This window comes from Macaca nemestrina, chromosome 4 (assembly GCF_043159975.1).
Source record: "Macaca nemestrina isolate mMacNem1 chromosome 4, mMacNem.hap1, whole genome shotgun sequence".
NCBI classification, from domain to species: domain Eukaryota; kingdom Metazoa; phylum Chordata; class Mammalia; order Primates; family Cercopithecidae; genus Macaca; species Macaca nemestrina.
The window spans coordinates 20,488,798-20,503,725 of NC_092128.1; the positions used below are offsets into that span (position 1 = coordinate 20,488,798).

Sequence of the window (14,928 nt, forward strand, 5' to 3'; positions counted from 1 at the left end):
AAACTTGAGGAGCCAGCGATATGACTTCACTTTAATCCAATTTTAAGTGCTGAGCTTTAGTCCCTGTGAGGAACTACTTACTAGCTAATTTATCTTTACTGTAATAGTGTAGACTTTCAGGGTACCAACTCAAGACAAGGAGACACATTGACCATGCATGATCCTTGCACTCCAGGCCGTGATTTCTCAGCTCTGTGAGCCTATTAAAATTACTCCTCATCTCTAGGCAAATACCTCAAGGGGAGTAAAAGGCCCCCGCCATCCTTAGCCCCAGCTCCAACCCAATCCTGTCCAATAATGCTTTACTATTTTATTAGCTCTAGCATTTCATATAGATAATTTCTGTATTTTGTGCAGGTTTTCTAGTCATTCTCACTGTTGGTCCAAATTATCCAGTCTGCCAGTATCAGGAGCCTAGACCATCATAAGCAATTATATTTTGTATCGATTTGAATCTTACTGTCTAAATCATCTGTTGCTGACCTGAATGATTGTTGAGATGAGATTTAAAAGTCAGCTTTGCTAGGAACTATAATGAATTGGAAAAGGCATGCCTCAAATGTTGTTGACATGAATGTATACAGACCCAGGGCTAGAAGAGCTTCCATTTTCTCAAAAAAGCCAAAAATCTAGATATTTAAAAAATGTAAAATCTCCCCATTTTACAATGCTGGCAACTAGTTCTATATATTTTTAAACAGGGTGTTGGCCAGTGTTCTCAATTCAGGATGATTTTGCTCCATAGGATGTTGCCAATGTCTGGAGCCACATTTTGTTGTCACAACTGGGGAGGGTTAGAGGGTTGCTACTGGCAACTAGTTGGTAGAGGTCAAGGATGCTAACCACCATATAACACACAGATCAGTCCTCAACAATAAAGAATTACCTGGCCCAAAACGTCAGTAGTGTCAAAATTGATAAACCCTGGTATAGGCCAGCATACTGCTGGTTACACAAAACCTATTTGCAGACTGCCATTTGATGAGGGTTGGCAGCAGTCCTTTAGTCCTCTAAAGCTGCATATGAATCTATATACGTAACCAAAGATGCTGGTACCTATGCTCTTTATGCTCTAATAACTGACAGTCTCGACATGTCAGTTTGTCACATGTTTCACAGTACAGCTTCAACTGCTCCTTTTTATGAAAAGGACAAAACACCGGTCGCTGGCTGGTGACACCAACTGCCTCTGCAGAAACAATGGGAGACAGAGAGAAGAAAATGAACATAATTGAATAGTAAATAATTATTCGATTGCCCATTTGAATTCACATGTATTGATATAAACACTACAGCTTCACCTATACCATAACTTTCACTAAGAATTACAGATATTAAGATATCACATATTGTCAGCATTTCAGGAAAAAAAGCAAATAATCTTTTCATTTTCCAGGAAGAAATTAAAATTAATTCAGAAGTAAATGAAAGAACTAAGTGTGTAGTTAAAAATATGTTTTATTGCATTAAAAAGCCTTAAGAAGACAGCCCTGGTAAATGAGTATGAACCACCTGGATGTCTTCTATCCCAAATATGGGAGGAGATTTTTTGAAAATGCAATTTGGAAAATCCAGCAGGGCACAGTGGCCCATGCCTGTAGTCTCAGCTATTCAGGAAGCTGAGTTGAGAGGATCAGTTGCTTGAGCACCAAGAGTTTGAGTCCAGCCTGGGAACATTGTAAGACCTCATAGACAGAGACAGAGAGGCAGAGAAAGAGATGGAAAGAGAGGGAGGGAGAAAGAAAATATAATAAAAATGTCTAAAAGGAGTAGTCAAATAACCTACTTTTGTAAAAATCCTAACAGAGGATACCCATTAACACAGAAATAATAATATTTTCATTATTACACTCTAGTTTTCCAGTGTGGGGATAAAACTGGAAAATGTTTATGTCATGTTAAGTGAAAAAAATCAGAATATGAATAAATATGGTTAAATAGTAAACCTCAGTTATCTTACTAACAATTAAAGGCAAAATCCAAACATTTCAGAAATAATCTTACCTCCAGAGATTATTACTATTAATAACCTGGTGTGCATTCCTCTGGTTGTTTTTCTAAGTATGGAAGTACATATAGTATAGGGCAGTGTTACATTTTATAAAACAATAAATGGCAGTACATATATTGTCTTTTAAAGATTTTTTTTCTCACTTAACTCTACCTTAGATGCCTTTCTGTATTAGTATATATTTCCACCTCATTTCTTATTTATTAACTGTATAGTATTTCACAAAATAGATAAAACACTATACCGCTTGCTAAGGATATTTGTAAGTTATTCATTTTTCAGTACTGCAAATAATGCTGAAATAAACATATGAAAATTATAAATCATTTAAATGTTTCCACAAGATAAATTCCTAGTGGTAGAATTGTTAAAGGGTAATTCATACAGAGAAAAGCTAAATAATTGTGCCAATTTGTACTCCAACCAGTGTAGAGTGGCTATTAACCATATTAACAGGGGGAACTCTCAAAATTTTTCATCTTTGACAATTTAATAAATGCAAGAGACAGAAAGAGAGAAAGAGAGAAGACACATACGTCACTATCCTAGAATGCATTTCTTTAATAACTGAAATGAAACAATGTTCAGTAATTAGCCATTTACATTTCTTTTTTTTAATAATGCACAAATCAGTCCCCAGCAATAAAGAATTATCTAGCTCAAAATGTCAATAGTGTCAAAACTGACAAACTAGTATGCTGGCCTATACCAGGCATGGTGGCTCACATCTGTAATCCCAGCACTCTGGGAGCCCAAGGCGGGTGGATCACTTGAGGTCAGGAGTTCCAGACCAGCCTGGCCAACATGGTGAAACCCCATCTCTACTAAAAATACAAAAATTAGCCAGGCATGGTGGCACAGAGATTACATAATCCCAGGCACTTGGGAGGCTGAAGCAGGAGAATTGCTTGAACCCGGGAGGTGGAGCTTGCAGTGAACCGAGATCGCATCACTGCACTCCAGCCTGGGTCATGGAGTGAGATTCTGTCTCAAGAAACAAAACAAAACAAAACACACACGCAAAAACCCTAAGGTAACCTGAGAGGAATTACAGATAAAATTAATGAACTAAAACATATAAAACTGATAATTAGATAAATAAATTCAAGAAGTATTTTTGAAGATACAAATATGTAAACACGTAGAATTCAGAATGAAAATGAAAATAACCAGATAGAGAAAATCGGTAATATATTATATTAAAAGCACAACACATCAAGATGAAATATGGGATTAACTCCAGCAATGCAATTCTTTCTTTTTTTTTTGAGACAGGATCTCATACTGTCATGCAAGCGGAGTGTAATGGCAATGATCACAGGTCACTGCAGCCTCGAGCTCCTTGGTTCAAGCGGTCCTCCCACCATCTCATCTCCCAGGTTGTTGGGATTACAGGCATGTACTATCACGCCCAGCTAATTTTCTTTTTTTTTGTAGATAGGGTTTCGCCATGTTGCCAAGGCTGGTCTAGAACTCCTGGGCTCAGGCAATCATCCCACTTCGGCCTCCCAAAGTGCTGGGATTATACCAAGTCTTTCACTAGTCTCAAACAACAAACACACAAAAAAAAGGTTTTGCTACATTTTGATACATGCTATTACATGGATGAATCCTTAAAATATTACGCTAAGTAAAATAAGTTAGATATCAAAGAACAAATACCATGTGATTCCACTTGTGTGAAATATCCAGAATCAGCAAATTTATAGAGACAGAAAATAAAGGCTGGGTGTAGTGGCTCATGTTTGTAATCCCAGTAGTTTGGGAGGCCAAGGCTGGCGGATCACTTGAGGTCAGGAGCTCGAGACCAGCCTGGCCAACATGGTAAAACCCCGTGTCTACTACAAATACAAAAATTAGCCACGCATGGTGGCGCACACCTGTAATCCCAGTTACAGGCAGGAGAATAGCATGAACCCAGGTAGCAGAGGTTGCAGTGAACTGAGATCACGCCACTGCACTACAGCTAGCCTGCGTGACAAAGCAAGACTCAGTCTCACAAAAAAGAAAATAGGTTTGAAGTTACCAGGAGCTAGGGGAAGAAAAACGGAGTTATTTTTTTTTTTTTTTCTTTTGAGACGGAGTCTCGCTCTGTCACCCAGGCTGGAGTGCAGTGGCGCGATCTGACTGCAAGCTCCACCTCCCAGGTTCATGCCATTCTCCAGCCTCAGCCTCCCGAGTAGCTGGGACTACAAGCGCCCACCACCATGGCTGGCTAATTTTTTGTACGTTTTTAGTAGTGATGGGGTTTCACCGTGTTAGCTAGGATGGTCTCGATCTCCTGATCTCGTGATCCACCCGCCTCAGCCTCCCAAAGTGCTGGGATTACAGGCATGAGCCAATGCGTCCAGCCAGAAAATTGGAGTTATTACTTAAAGGGTACAAAGATGCCGATTGGGGTGATAAACAAGTTTTGAAAATAGTAATGATGCTTGCACAACGCGTAAATGTAATAAATGCCAATGAATTGTACATTTAATAGTTAAAATGACAAATTTTATGTTGCATGTATTTTACCAAATAAAAAACATATGAGTGAACTGTACATTAAAAACAAGACAATAAAACCAGAAATAATAATTACATAAAAAAGCCTCTCTGGCTATCCACATATCAGACAAATAATCATGATGCAGGTTTGCAACAAGAATATCAAAAGAAAAAGAGTTATAAAATATTTAAGCCCACTCTTTGTTGTTACCTTAGAGATAAAAGAAAAATAAGAAAAAGCAATTTTTTTCTCCATTTGTTCTATATTCACACCAGTTGAAGACATTTATAGAAGCAGGAGGACATGCAGTATGAATGTAAAACAGGGTTCTACATCTATTCACATTTTCCAACATTTTTAAGTATTTAAATTTCAATTATAATATAAAACTCTTTTACTTAAGAGTATATATTTAATACTTATCAAAATAAAAGTGTCAAAACAAGTCAATACAGGAAGGAAGAAAAGACGGGGAAAGATAGAAGAAAAAAAAAGAAAATAACTCATGTATTACCTGGAGATACTTCCTCTTTCTGTCTGACAGTATGGTCTTTTGTGAACTTTACCCTCTGATGAGCTCTGATACACGTCTTGCAGAGCCATTCAACACACTCTACACAAAACCCATTAGCTTCGGCGTTGTCCTCACAGCTTGTACACACCTGACAATAAAAGAACCATGGCACATGAATTTTTGAGAAAATGAAAAGCTGGTCCCATCACGAGCTATATATACATGATACACCAACCATATCAGGCTAAATCAGTTAGCCTCCTAATGGTGTTGGGAAATTTTAAACTGACATAGTGTGTTACATTATACACATATGAAATGAAAATACTGTGCAGAGACAAGAATATAAGTACATTTTCTCCTTAATTCAGCATCCCAAATATTTCAACTAGGTGTTTCCCAAACATTATGCTAGGTGTGAGAACAGAACAGTCAGGAAAAGCAAACACGGTCCCTGCCCATATGATAACTACAGTCTTATAAATATTGCAGGTTCAAATCCCAGTTCCCTCACTTACTAGCTCAGTGGTCTTGGGCAGGTTACATAGAATACTCATCTTTAATATGAGGGTAATGATACAGATATTACTGAGTAGTTGTGAAGATTAAATGTGAGGCAGATGCACATTATTAGAATAAGCATATCAATATATAACTACAAACTGATAATTACCATAAAGGAAATATACGGAAAGTTGTAAGAACGTATGATGAAGAAATGGATCTCATTTTAGTGGGGTTGGAAGGCTAGGGAAAGCATGAAGAGGGATTACCCAGTGAAGGCTTTTACTTCTAGGAAGAGAGAACAGCATGTAGAAAAAGTCCCAGGCAAGAAGAGCAAGCAGGTTCAAAGAACTGAACGAAGGCAAGTATGACTGAAGTGGTGCGACTGAGGGGAAGACTGGCAAGAGAAGCTAGGACAAGAGACAGGGGCCAGATTAAGTGGAGTCACAAGACAATTTTGGTGTTTGTCCAAATAAGTCTATTAAAAGCTTTTAAGAAAGTGACATGGCCAGATTTGAATTTTTATGTCACAATGGCTACAATATAGAGAACAAATTACAAAAGGAGCAAAAGCGTTTCTGTATAATGACAAGCTAGGAGGATTTTTCAGTGGCTTTGGTGAGGGTTGCTGGAAGTGGGATGTGGAGATGAGAACAGGTTTGACAGCAAAAATTTTTTCCACTTCACTCAGTCGTTGACACTAACCAAATTCCAAATACCTGATAGGTCCATAAACCAAAATCTACCTTTTCTCTGGTCTTATCATCTTCAATCTTTCTAACATCACTTGATACCACTGACTCCTGCTTCCTAGAAATCATGTGAATTCCTTAATACCTGCCAATCCTCCTATCAGATAGCCTGACTGTCACTGGATCCCACCCTTCTTCCTCTGATTCTGTAGTTTTTTATTATAGGGATTGATCTCATCTACTTGCTTAGCCTCACATAGCATCTCTAAAAGGATGTAATCTAAAATTTAATCTCCACAGTAAGCTATAAAAAGAAATAAGTAATTTCTATTTACACCACTCAGGAGAGATTACTAGTACATAAAGTAAAATAAAACAGGAAAAGCATGTGTGTGTAATGCTACTGCTTATTCAAGAAAGATGGTAATATGGTTTGGATCTGTGTGCCTGCCCAAAACTCATGCTGAACTGTAATCCCCAATGTTGGAGGTGGGGCCTGCTGGGAGGTGGGTGGATCACAGGAGTGATTTACCCCTTGGTGCTGTTCTCATGATAGTGATTGAGTTCTCACGAGATCTAGTTAAGTGTGTGGTGCCTCCCCACTCTCTCTTTTTCGCTCCTGCTCCATCCATGTGGATGAGCCTGCTCTCTTCACCTTCTGCCATGATTGTAAGCTGAGCAGATGCATAATGCTTCCTGTACAGCCTGCAGAACCATGGGCCAATTAAACCTCTTTTCTTTATAAGTTACCCAGTCTCAGATATTTCTTTATAGCAAAGTGAGACTGAGGAGTGGGGCACTGCTATAAAGATACCTTAAAATGTAGAAGCAGCTTTGGAACTGCGTAAGGGGCAGAATTTCAAACAGCTTGGAGGGCACAGAAAAAGGCAGGAAGGTGACAAAAATTTTGTCCTGGAGATTTGTTAAATTGTTATGACCAAAATGCTGATAGTAATATGGACAATGAAGTCCAGGTTGAGGAGGTCACAGATGGAAATAAACTTATTGGGAAATGCAGCAAAGGTCACTTTTGTTACACCTTGGCAAAGAGCTCGGTTGGACTGTGCCCCTGCTCTAGGGATCTGTGGAACTCTGAATTTGAGAGATGATTTAAGAGTATCTGGTGGATGAAATTTCTAAGCAGCAAAGTGTTCAAGATGTGATCTGGCTGCTTCTAACAACCTATGCTCATATGCATGAGCAAAGAAATGACCTGAAGTTGGAACTTATATATTTAAAAGGGAAGCAGAGTATAAATGTTTGGAAAATTTGCAGCTTGGCCATGTGGTAGAAAAGAAAAGCCCATTTTCGGGGGAAGAATTCAAGAAGGCTGCAGAAACTGGGGGTAGGGGGAAAGCCTTGAAGGCATTTCAGAGACATTCTGAGCAGCCACTCTTGTCACAGGCCCAGAGGCCTAGAAGGACTGAATGGTTCTGCAGGCCAGGCCAGGCTCAAGGGCTCACTCCCCTGAGAAGCCTCAGGACACTGCTCCCTGTATCCTAGCCTCTCCAGTTCCAGCCATGGCTCAAAGAGGCCCAGATATAGCTCAGGCCGCTGCTTCACAGGATGCAAGACATAAGCCTTGGCAGCTTCCACATGCTGTTAAGCCTACAGGTACACAGAATCCAAGAGGTGAGATTTGGGAACCTCTCTCTGCTTAGATTTCAGAAGATTTACAGAAAGGCCTGGATGTCCAAGCAGAAGCCTGCTGCAGGGGCAGAGCCTTCACAGAGAACCTCTACGTGGGCAGTGCAGAGGAGAAATGTGGGGCTGGAGCACCCACACAGAGTCCCCACTGGGGTCCTCCCAAGTGGAGCTGTGAGAAGAGTGCCACTGTCCTCCAGAACCCAGGAGGGCAGATCCACCAGCAGCTTGCACCTTCAGTCTGGAAAAGTCACAGATACTCAGTGTCAACCCATGAGAGCAGCCTGTGAGAACAGCTGTGGGGGCTGAACCCTGCAAAGCCACAGGTGTTAAGTACAGCTGCCCAAGGCTTTGGGAGCCCACCCCTTGTACCAGTGTGTCCTGGATGAGAGATGTGAAGTCAAAGGAGATTATTTTGGAGCCTTAAGATTTAATGACCGTGCTGCTGGGTTTTGGACTTGCACAAAGCCTGCAGCCCCTTTCTTTTGGCCGATTTCTCCATTTTGGAATGGGAGTATTTACCCAATGCCTGTACCCACAATGTATCTTGCAAGTAACGTAACATGTTTTTGACTTTACAGGCTCACAGGGAGAAAAGACTTGCCTTGTCTTCTCATCTCAAATATGAGACTTAGGACTTTTTGAGTTAATGCTGAAATGGTTAAGACTCTGGGTGACTGTTGGGAGGCATGATTGTGTTTTGAAATGTGAGAAGGACATAAGATTTGGGAGGGGCTGGGGTAGAATGATATGGTTTAGATCTGTGTCCCTGACCAAATTTCATGTAGAATTGTAATCCCCAATGTTGGAGGTCGGACCTGATGGGAAGTGACTGTATCATGGGGGTGGATATCCCCCTTGGTGCTGTTCTCATAGTAGTGAGTTCACATGGAGATGTGTTCATTTAAAAGTGTGTGGCATGGCCGGGCGCGGTGGTTCACACCTGTAATACCAGCACTTTGGGAGGCTGAGGCAGGCCGATCACCTGAGGTCAGGAGTTTGAGACCAGCTTGGCTAACATGGTGAAACACCGTTTTTACTAAAAATACAAAAAATTAGCTGGGCATGGTGGCGCACACCTGTAATCCCAGCTACTTGGGAGGCTGAGGCAGCAGAATTGCTTGAACCTGGGAGGTGGAGGTTGCAGTGAGCTGAGATTGGCCATTGCACTCCTGCTTGGACAACAAGACCGAAACTCCATCTGGGGAGAGGAGAGGAGGAGAGGGGAGGGGAGGGGAGGGGAGGGGAAGGAAGGAGGGAAGGAAGGAAGGAAGGAAGGAAGGAAGGAAGGAAGGAAGGAAGGAAGGAAGGAAGGAAGGAAGGAAGGGAGGGAGGGAGGGAGGGAGGGAGGGAGGGAGGGTGTGGCACCTCCCACCCTCTTTTGGCTCCTGCTTTGGCCACATGTAAGACAAGCGTGCTGCCCCTTTGCCTTCCACCATGATTGTAAGTTTCCTGAGGCTTCCCCAGAAGCTTAGCAGATGCCAGCATCATGCTTCCTGTACAGCCAGTGAAACCGTGAGCCAATTAAACCTCTTTTCTTTATAAATTACCCAGTCTCAGGTATTTCTTTATAGCAATGCAAAAACAGACTAATACAGATGGGATGGAATGGGATAGTTTACTTTTAAATTGTATATTAACATAATATTTAAAAAGGAAGGATAATCCATAAAAGAGATTAAATAGTTACCTACGAGGTTGGGAAGAAATAAGGTAGATGGGTAGACAAGACAGGGATAGAAGTTTATAGATTTTCTTTTCAAACGACATGAATGTTTTATATGTAGTTATGCAATATTTTAAACATTTAAATTCCTAAATGTCAAAAGCAAAATTTAATAAATGAACCTGCCTAATCAAGTGGGTGGCTTAACTGCACAGAGAAGATTTATTTATTTCAGGTAACTTTAAAACATGATTTGGCTGGCTGGGCACAGTGGCTAACACCTGTAATCCTAGCACTTTGGGAGGCCACGGCAGGTGGAATGCCGGATGTGGCAGTGTGCGCCTGTAGTCCCAGCTACTCTGGAGGGCTGATGCAGGAGAATTGCTTGAACCCAGGAGGTGGAGGTTGCAGAGAGCCAAGATCATGCCACTGCATTCCAGCCTGGGCAACAGAGTGAAACTCCTTCTCTTAAAAAAAAAAACAAAACAACAACAACAAAAACACATGATTTGATTGAATATCTCCAGTGCATACATATAACTACTGTCTTCCTTGCTTTCTGTTTTGATACAAACACTCTACAACTTCTATTTTCAGCTCCAACTCCACTCTACTATAAACTCTTATTCAGAAAGCAACATTTATGCTTCACAAGCTGGTTTCACATTCGAGTCTAACAACGGGTAATGCTGGAGGGAGAATGCAACGTCAGAAGAAGGTACTTGATTCTCATAGTCAGCTTCCTCTTTTCTTCCTATCTGCATGTAATTTCTGTGAGTATCACACCAGTGATGCAGCTTCATCCCAGCTGCAGCAGTTCCTTCCTATACTGGAGCTAGCTCCAGTTTGCAGACTTTCCAATATTTGTAGGACCAGCTTTACTGTAATCCACTTCAGAGATGCCAGCAACACTGCTTCTGCCCGTCAGAAGTCTGAGTCCGAAGTCAAACACCTAGACCCCATCACCAGCCAAGATGCACTTCCTTCTCAGGTGTTTAAGTTCCACAAGGCCTTTCCTCTGAGCTTTTATCTTTTAATAATTCCATCCTTTTGCATTTGTTCCCTCAGCTGCTTCTCAAAGTTGCTACCTCTGTGATACTTTAAGAATTGTATTTGTATCTTTTCAGAAAATCTTGTATCTAGTCTATAATTCTTTATTTCTTTTCTTTTTTCTTTTTTTTGAGACAGAGTCTTGCTCTGTCACCCAGGCTGGAGTGCTGTGGTGCAATCTTGGCTCACTGCAACTCCCGCCTCTGGGTTCAAGCAATTTTCCTGCCTGAGCCTCCCAAGTAGGTGCCACCACGACTGGCTAATGTTTTTGTATTTTTAGTAGAGACAGGCTTTCACCATATTGGCCAGGCTGCTCTCAAACTCCTGACCTTGTGATCCACCTGCCTCGGCCTCACAAAGTATTGGGATTACAGGCATAAGCCACCATACCTGGCCTTATTTTAAGAAGTAAAATGATTCCTAATTGCACCAAGACTATATTACATATTATGCATATAAATTATGCATATAATATATGTTACATGTATATTATACATACCTATAAACTTTTTTTCCTAGAGAAAACAAATTACATCAATGCAATTAAGAACCAACATTTTGGCTGGGTGCAGTGGCTCACACCTGTAATCCCAGCACTTTGGGAGGCTGAGGAGGGCAGATAACTTGAGGTTAGGAGTTTGAGACCAGCCTGGCCAACATGGTAAAACCTCGTCTCTACTAAAAATACAAAAATTAGCAGGGCATGGTGGTGAGCACCTGTAATCCCAGCTACTCAGGAGGCTGAGGCAGGAGAATCGCTTGAACCCGGGAGGCGGAGGTTGCAGTGAGCTGAGATCATGCCACTGCACTCCAGCCTGGGTGACAGAGCAAGACTCTTGTCTCAAAAACAAACAAACAAACAAACAAAAAGTCAATATAGGCCGGGTGTGGTGGCTCATGCCTGTAATCCTATCACTTTAGGAGGCCGAGGCAGGCAGATCACCTGAGGTCGAGAGTTCAAGACCAGCTTGACCAACACGGAGAAACCCCGTCTCTACCAAAAATACAAAATAAGCTGGGAGTGGTGGCACATGCCTGTAATCCCAGCTACTCGAGAGACTGAGGCAGGAGAATCGCTTGAACCTAGGAGGCGGAGGTTGCGGTGAACCGAGATCACACCATTGCACTCCAGCTTGGACAACAAGAGCAAAACTCCATCTCAAAATACAAAAAAAAAGTCAATATATACTTATACTTTCTTTTAAAGATACAGTCTCTGCCAGGCGTGGTGGCTCACACCTGTAATTCTAGCACTTTGGGAGGCCGAGGTGGGTAGATCACAAGGTCAGGAGTTTGAGACCAGCCTGGCCAACATGGTGAAACACTGTCTCTACTAAAAATACAAAAAATTAGCCAGGCGTGGTGGCACGCGCCTGTAGTCCCAGCTACTCGGGAGGCTGAGGCAGGAGAACCGCTTGAACATGGGAGGAGGAGGTTGCACTCCAGTCTGGGCAACAGAGCGAGACTCCGTCTCTAAATAAATAAATAAATAAATAAATAAATAAATAGTCTCTGTTAGATAATTCCCTGAAAGGCCTAGATAGGTGACCAACTCGATGATGAGCACCCATTGTACCATACTGTGGTCTCCAAATATTATTTCCCATGAAAAGGAATCAAGGCACCTAGGAGAAATGGATGCTTCAAGGTCTAGAACAGAAAATGACAGAAAAAACAGCAAGGGAGAGAGCAATGACTACTACAGACTCAAACAGAGGGACACAGACACACACACACACATATACACACACACACACACACATACTCCTCTCATTAGTCACCTCTGAAGAATCCTAAGAAATTAACTCACTGCTCTAAAAATTGTCAACTAAAGGGAAGGAATCAAAATTGAACTGACCTTTCCTGGATGAACCGTAGGTCAGGGTAATCAAAGAATTGATGAAGGAAGCTTTCTCTTTCTATTTCAGTTAAGAAATAAAGAGGAATAATAGAATTAAAATGTCACTATTTTTCAAAGCCCTCATGAAATAAGAAATCTTGGCAGTGATCATTAATGGCCACTAACATCAGAAAAAAGAAAGACAGCCAGACACCATATGCTTCCTGATGAGCATACACATGGACATATGGATCAAAGTATTCTTACCCTTCTCCCGCAATGGAACCAGAACCTAAACAAGCCACTACGTTTCATTTTAATTCACAGTTTCACAAAACATAGAATCAGCATGTTAAATGACTTTATGGAAATTATCAGCAAAATTCAGAATAAAACTAACTCTTTTGAATATGCAACCCAGTTTATGCAACGAAAATGTTAAATGGGAAGAAAAGGAAAGCAAGAGAAGCAAAGGGGTAACTTGAGATTAATTAAAAGATAGTTTTGAGGCAAATCAACCAAATGTACTGTGTAGGCCTTGTTGGATCCTTATGGAAACAAACCACTGTTTTAAAAAAAACCTGTAATAATTAGATCCATTTGATTACTGCTTAGATATTTGATAATAATGAGATCATTAAGCATTTGAAATTTATTTATTTATTTATTTATTTTGAGATAGGGTCTCACTCTGTCACCCAGGCTGGGGTGCAGTGGCGTAATTATGGCTCACTGCAGCCTCCATCTCCTTGAGTGCAGGTGATCCTCCAACCTCAGCCTCCCAACTAGCTGGGACTACAGGTGCACACCACCACACCCAGCTTGCTTGCTTTTCTTTCTTGTTCATTCTTTCGTTCGTTCTTTCTTTCATTCATTCATCTATTCATTCGCTCAGACAGGATTTCACCATGTTGCCCAAGGCTGGTCCTTTTATTTTTACATAGAAATTCATATGGTAGTTATGTTTACAGAAAAAATATTTTATTTAAGTACATGCCAAAATATTTACAGATGAGGCCGGGCGCAGTGGCTCACCCTTGTAATCCCAGCACTTTGGGAGGCCGAGGTGGGTGAATCACCTGAGTTCAGGAGTTCGCAATCAGTCTGGTCAACATGGTGAAACCTTGTCTCTACTAAAAACACAAAAATTGGCCAGGTGTAGTGGTGGGCGCCTATAATCCCAGCTACTTGGGAGACTGAGGTTGCAGTGAGCCAAGACCTCGCCATTGCACTCCAGCCTGGGCAACAAGAGCGAAACTCCGTCTCAAAAAATAAAAATTAAAAATTAAAGATGACATTACATAATGGCTGGAATTAACATCAATGTAATCTAGTGGTTGGGGGTAATCAGAGTATGTACAAAACAAGAGTTGATGGCTATTGATCTAGGTGATGGGTCCACGGACGTTTGTTATGTCAACTGTTTCTTTGGTAATGCTTGAAATTATCTACAACAAAAAGTTTTTAAAACTTTTCAAAATCTCCAGCTATGAACTCTCTTTAGAGCACCACTCTAACCATGGATGATGACACCTCTACAGTCTCACAGGCAATGCAAACTCAATCACATTCAAAACCTACCTACCTCCTACCCTCTTTATCATGATCTCTGTGAAAGGCACCATCCAGGCAGTAAAACATCTCTCACCTTCCACACCCAGTCAGGCATATCAAGTTCTCTCTGGGTGGTAACTTCCTTTCCTTATTGCTACCATGCTAATTCAGCTCCCACTACCTCTTGCTAAGTACTGCCTGGTTTCAATTCATCCCCCATATGACCTCTCTACTCTCCATCCTTACCAAATGCCCCCAGCAGCACCCTACTCTCATACCACATTTCCTACCTCAACCCATGCATGCCCAGTGTCAACATTTAGGATGTCTATTGGACTCCATCTCTAGTTTAACTTCTTCCTACTATGTTTCTGTGACAGAAGCAGACTAAATAAACATAAACGTACTGAAAACTAATTGATCACATGGAGGTAATAAAGAAGCCTCTTAAACTTGTCCTTTGGATTAGAATCCCTTTAACTCTCATGTCCTATTATCATCATTTCATGTCATACGAATATCCTACCTGGTTGACATTTATTTATGCTACTTTACATTTGAGGATTATTTATGCTCCTGTATTTTTTAGTTTTCTGGATTGAGCATGCACATGTACTACTATGAATATGACTAATGAGTATCTAGGATATCTAGCATAGCTACATGTGACATGATAGGTGTCACATGTAAAGCAAAGTGACATGACACAATGGAAGACGGAAACAAAATCATTTGTATTTAGAAGAGAACTTTCAGAGGACTTAAGTGCTCAACACTGTAACCTACATAAATAATTATGTTTCTTTCTTTAAGGGTGGTTTCACAATTAAATAATTAGAAAGTTTATCTCCCGCAGCAAGCCTGTCTGTTTTGGCCTTTGATAAGGTTCACATCAGGAAGAATTGTGGATACTTTCCAAACTACAAAAACAGGTATTTTAGTCAGTAGTGGCTATGTTCATT

The 14,928-nt window shown here is 40.9% G+C and overlaps 1 protein-coding gene across 2 annotated transcripts in view; it reads right to left on the bottom strand.

Moving 5' to 3' along the window:
* The window catches only part of LOC105471312 (tripartite motif containing 24), a 124,196-nt gene that overhangs the window by 62,310 nt on the left and 46,958 nt on the right, over positions 1–14,928 (bottom strand). For both annotated transcript variants that reach the window (XM_011723738.3, XM_011723737.3), the window contains exons 3-4: positions 5,017–5,164; positions 1,057–1,189 (exon numbers count right to left, since the gene is read on the bottom strand). In XM_011723738.3, the coding sequence (XP_011722040.1) occupies positions 1,057–1,189; positions 5,017–5,164 (281 nt within the window). The remainder of the gene's footprint in view (positions 1–1,056; positions 1,190–5,016; positions 5,165–14,928) is intronic.